The sequence below is a fragment of the Hipposideros armiger genome, unplaced genomic scaffold, assembly GCF_001890085.2.
Source record: "Hipposideros armiger isolate ML-2016 unplaced genomic scaffold, ASM189008v1 scaffold_209, whole genome shotgun sequence".
Lineage (NCBI taxonomy): Eukaryota > Metazoa > Chordata > Mammalia > Chiroptera > Hipposideridae > Hipposideros > Hipposideros armiger.
Genome location: NW_017731559.1, coordinates 1,369,949 through 1,376,086, shown reverse-complemented (window position 1 = coordinate 1,376,086; position 6,138 = coordinate 1,369,949). Strand labels below are relative to the sequence as shown.

The 6,138-nt window shown below is 32.3% G+C and overlaps 1 protein-coding gene across 3 annotated transcripts in view; it reads right to left on the bottom strand.

The window, feature by feature from the left end:
* The window catches only part of MIB1 (MIB E3 ubiquitin protein ligase 1), a 144,421-nt gene that overhangs the window by 62,215 nt on the left and 76,068 nt on the right, over positions 1-6,138 (bottom strand). For all 3 annotated transcript variants that reach the window (XM_019653864.1, XM_019653865.1, XM_019653866.1), the window contains exon 12: positions 2,003-2,154. In XM_019653864.1, coding sequence (XP_019509409.1) covers positions 2,003-2,154 — 152 coding nt within the window. The remainder of the gene's footprint in view (positions 1-2,002; positions 2,155-6,138) is intronic.

The following is a 6,138-nucleotide window of genomic DNA, read 5'->3' as shown; positions in this document are numbered from 1 at the left end:
CACTGTCTATATGTTTCAATCTTGCCTCACATATAGAACATAATACAAGTAAGATAAAGTGGTTAAGAGCTACGATGCTGAAGTCAGACAAACTTTGCTCAAGTTCCAACTGCTCCACTAGTCAGCTACATGATCATGAATAAGTAAATTCACCTCTTTTATAAGCCTCATATTCTTCATCTATAAAATGAGGACATTAATAACTGCCCCAAAAGGCTATTCAAAGAATTAAATGAGAGGGCCAGCCGAGTGGCGCGTTGGTTAAGAGTTGACTTGGGTCGCCAGCTCTGAGGAGCAGGGCTCCGGTTTGGATCCCACATGAGGGCCAGTGACGCTGCACCCTCTACAGCTAAAATGGTGAAAAACAGCTCGACCTGGAGCTGGGCTGCCGTGAGTCGTCCGCGACAGTGTAGGCTGCAGTGGGGCTGACCAGCAGCTGGTGTGAGTTTTCGTGAGCGGCCATCCAATGGCCCCAATGGCCGCCAAGCGACTGCCTCACCGAGAAAGAGCGCAATGACAATACCAACACGGGCCAATGAAGAACAACGTCCTCCACAACTAGACTAAAGAACAAAAAGGACAGCAACTTGTCTGTTCCCCTTCCCCAATTCTCCAATAAAATCTTAAAAAAAAAAAAAAATAAATAAATGAGAGATAATGCATGTAAACCACTTAGTAGAGGCCAGGCATGTGGTAAGTGCTATTATCATCATCATCTTCTGTTTGAAAGGCAGAGAACATATAATACTATTTTGTCTCCTTCACAATATGAAGTGCTCAAATATTTGTAATTTGAAAAAACAAATCAAGACAATCTAAAATATAGCCACTTATTTCACCCTATATTATATACCCACTGTTAACGATACCCATAAGCAATACCAATAAAATCCTTTTGTTCTCTGTGTTCACCCTCTAGTGGTGATCCTAAGAAGCTAAAAAACAGCAAAAAATTAGAAGGAAACATGATATAAAAATGCAATATGGAATGAAAGAATACAAATTCATGGTGACTATAGTTAATAATACTGTATTGTATATTTGAAACTTCCTAAGACAGTAGATTTCAAAAGTTCTCATTGCAAGAAAAAAAAAATTGTAACTGTGTGATAATGGATGGCAACTACTTACTGTGGTGATCATTTTGCAATATGTACACATATTGAATCATTCTGTTGTAAATCTGAGACTAGTACAATGTATATGTCAATCGTATCTCAATTTTTTTAAAATTCAGGATAGATTAAATTATCAAAATAAACTTCAAAGTGAATATTTCCCTCAGTCAAGATATGTGGACTCGATTCAACTATAAGCAGATGTCTGATGCAGAATTTTCTAAAAATATTTTACAAGGTAAATTTGTTCCAAAAATTCATTCATAAAAAGTTCTACGTTAAAGCAAAGTTAAGCATTTTCCTTTTCTGTGGGACTTTGCAAATGTTTTATGAATTCTGTGACTTTCCAAAAGTCTTTCTCAAATTTGAACCAGTAAACACTTTTTTTTATTCAGTAGACCACCAGTAATTATAACAATGGTTGAAAAATATTTATATTAGAAGTTTATATATCTAATTATATTATTAATGAATTGGGTAACTTTGTAGTTATTTAGCTACAGTTTAAAAAAATAATGACCATGCAAATGGATAACATGGGATTAGAGAACACCTTAAGAATGATTTTAAAGAAACATACATCTCAAAATGGATTGCATTCTAATTAAAACTTTAGAATATAAGCAAGTATTCCTGATACTTTATATCCTCATTTAATATACATTTAAATAGCCATTTCATAATACTTGATTAGTTTAAGGATCAAAAAATCATCATATAAAAGTAACCTATTTAATGAAGGTGTAATTTCCACAGATCTTAAAATGCTTTAAAATATTAAAATAACCTAAAATTATTTTCTTATCAGTATCAGAAAAAAGAGAAACAGCAACAGAAAAATGTTTTCCAATTACATATAAAATAGTAAAAGGTGACATCTTTACCTGGGATTTCCTCTTAGTGCAGCATGGTGTAGAGCATTAAATCCATTATTGTTTGTTATGGTAACATCTGCTCCAGCTTCCAAAAGAACTGCAAGGATATCATCACGTTTCTTACTTATTGCATCATGAAGAGGAGTATCACCTTCAGAATCCTGTTTTGTTTTTTTTAAAGTTTAAAGAGATTTTCTTAGTTCTTTTTCAATCAATCATCACATGTAATTATTTATACTTATATAACAACTACTAAACAAAGAAACAAAAACAGAAGCCATATCTAACCATCAATAAAACATACTGTGTGTTACATTTAATAAATGCAGGCAAGAAACAGCATTACACACAGTAAATAAACTTCTACTCAATGTAGATGGCAAACACAATAAGCATGCTATAGCTTTCCAAAGAAAAGAATAAATAAAATCTAGAAATTAAATACCCTCAAATACAATTTAGTAAATAACAAAAATAAATGACGTGGAAAAGCAGCCAAAAAAATTCATTAGTTTAAAATGGCCTGCTACACCATATTCCTACCATTAAATTGTTGTACCCTGAAATTCCATACCAAACCTACACCAGTCTCAGGGACCCAGAGCAATCAATTAAAACTCAGTGGTTCTCAACCTGTAGTTGAAGATTTAGCAGTCTCAGTCTACCTTTTCCAAGCTGATTTATGAGGTGTGATCAAAAGATACTGTGAATGTTTAAATTAAAAAAAATTTATTACAATAACACACATTGCCATTAATCCCTCTCAAAATACTCCCCCTCACTTCGCACACACTCATCTCATCATTCCTGCCACTTTCTGAAGCAGTTCAGAAAGTCCTCTTTCGAGAGTGTCTTTACTTCATCCTCCATCATCACAACGCTCCATGTCACACATAGCTTCTGGTACAGCAATTTATGTCAAATATAAACATTACGGGCCGGCCGAGTGGCTAGNTCATAACAGTAGCAAAATTACAGTTATAGAGTAGCAACGAAAATAATTTTATGGTTGGGGGTCACCACAACATGAGGAACTGTATTAAAGAGTCGCAGCATTAGGAAGGTTGAGAACCGCTGCCCTTAAAGAATGTGGGCAAAGGAAGGTATATGTAAATAAATCTTATCAACTTAACAGGCCTTCTTACAATAATTATACCTATTAGTAACATTAAATATATTAACGTACTACAAGGCACGCTGTGTTTGAGAGTAGATGCATGAACACATACGAGAGAAAATGGACTGAGAATATGCTATCATTTAATAGTCTCTCAGCTGCTTTTTATATATAGCACTTAGCATGCTCAGATTTTATAAGAAAACCATTAAACACCAAGATATGGTCAAGATTATTAAATCCTCCAATACTCAACAAAATCTCACTTAGACCATATTTTCAAAATTTAAAAAGTTAAATAAAGGTATCATAACATTCTACAGGAAAAATATAAGTTGCTCACATATTCAGTAAGATTTCACGTGTGTCTTTGTGGAAATAAATAGGTAAGTAAATAAGAAATGCCTGTGAAGATACCTTAGCACTAACCTGAAAATAAATCACATTATGTAGTTCATTCATATTTTACTGTTATTTTCCACATTCCATTTGTATTAAAACAAAATTATAAATAACACTACATAAAGTAACTTTGTTACCAGTACCTCCAAAATACCTATCAACTGTTTTTTGCCAGCTATGCAGAGAATATTGCTTATTTATTTTCATATCTGTGAGGGAGCTCTAAAAGCTTAAAAGCAGCTAAAAAAGCAAGATCCTCACAGAAAGTACCTAAGCGATGTGCTGATTAACACCACTAATCCAAAGAAATGTAGGTTTCACTTTTAAAAACAGAAATTATTTCTGCTCTTCATTTAAATCTGAAATTTTACTCATATACAAAAAGAAAGATAATACGAGGAAACTCTAGGGAAAACACCTCTATAAGTACCAAATATCAGAATATATAAACAGTACTTTCTTTAGTTATGATTGCTTAAAAAAAAACTATATTAAAACATACTGCAACTGCATTCTCAAATGCTCCAAACTTTACAAAGCATGATCAAAGTATACTCAGTGTCTCATAGCAAAACCTTCTTTTCCCTAATTCTGAAAGAAAAAAAAATGCTTTCTAACTCTATTTCTCGTCAGCTCTTTTAGCTGTCATATTATGAGGAATCGTCAAGATCAGCATTGAAATCTGGAATCTCTATTGACCTGCAGCATTAAAATCTAGATTTTAAAGTTCATTTCTAAAAAAATATAGGACATCTAGACATATTTTTGATGATCAGGAAAACTACATTTTCTTTTAGAAAAGCACATCCAATAATTATTAACTTAGTACTGTGTTACTGACTTATTACTGAAAATATACTATTGTAAACTAAAAGAGAATCTAGGAAATAGAATGGTACTTAAATTCTACATGTGTACTTAAATTCTACATGTGTGTGTGTGTGTGTGTGTGTGTGTGTATATATGCACATACAAATTTTGGAGACTTTTCCATATTACTCACCATAATAAATCAAACAATTATAAGTAAATATTTGTGCTGGTATTAAATTAAACTCACAGTGATGTGAATAATTTATTGTAGAAAAATATATACATTCTAATAAAAGAAAAAAACAACAACTCAGAAATAGCTAAGAATTATACTAACTAAAAGTGCCATCATTGTAATTAAAATTGACTATACATGAAGTCTAACAATTAAGCCAAGTATACTAAAGTATAACTGCAATATAAAACAAAGATCACAAATAACAAATTAAAATTCAAGGTAATAGATTCATTAAATGATAAAATGCTTATAAGAAAGGGAAAAATGTTAGCACATCTGTTAATCAGATTTAATATTTTATAAAAAAATAATAACATATTATAATGGATTTTCACAAGCGTTAAAGTCAAAGATTTTTTTTTTTAATCTGAGTACACCAAAATTGGTATGTCTTATGTCTTATGGAATGTCTTATGACATTCACCGGCCAGTACAAAGAAAAAAAAGCTAATTTTAGGAATAAGAAATTTGATATGAAAAACAGAACTCAACTTAGAATTACAACATATATATAAGTTGTGTCATTTTCTGATACTCTTCAGTGTCCAATTAAAATCACACTTTATCTGGCAATCTACATTCACAACTACATGAAATGTCTTTAGGAACCGGAAGAAGTCACGTAGCTTTAACTGAAGCACCACTTTGTTGTAGAATGAAAAGTGATTTTTTTTTTTTAATGTCGCCTGACAACAATTATCTGGTGGGAGAAGTCACTGTTATAAATGTTCAGAGGAATTCTCAAAAATTGAAGAACCAGAAGTAGTATATTTTCTCCTCCATGTATAGGCTTAGCATTATTAAATACATTACACCTACTTCCAATAAAGTGAAGCACCTCAAAATATTTAAGTTACTCATTTCCTGAACTCTCCAATTTTCAGTTTATCTTAAACTTTATGACTTAATATTTAACCTACATTCCCTCATAAAACCTTTTTACCCATCCTAATCTGAAGTAACTTCTCTGTTTGAACTCCTAACAGTTTTCTACAGAATTTATTTTGTAATTGGTCATATGTGCTCTTATAATATCTAACACTGTCCTGTCAAATTAAGAGTAACATTCACTGAGTCCCTACTATAGTCAAGACATTGTGGGGGACATACAGATGAATATAAGTGCTCACAATTTTAATAGAAAGAAACAAAAGTGAACATACTAAGGTACTGCAAAAAGCAGGTTATTGGTACAATAAAATAAGGAAACAGAACAAGGAAGTATAGGGCAAACAGAAAGTAATTTCACTGATGAGATCTAGAAGCTTTGAGAGCAAGACGGTTAAGGTAAAGAAGGGGGACAAGGGCATCCTGACAATAGAAAATGCTTAAATAAATGGAGGAAGAAAGCAGACAATTTTAGGAAAGAATAGTAGTGTAATATAGGTAAAGGGCAAGGTGGGCAGAGGGCTTTTATTCAATGGGAGATAAAGTTAGAAAGCCTCAAGACACACCAAAAGTGGGTATGAACACCAAGTCAAGGTGCAGAGATTTTATTGCATGTAAAATAGGAATCAACTAAAGATTTGGAAACAAGAGAGGGGAGTCATTAGATCTAGGTTTTCAGAATGATAA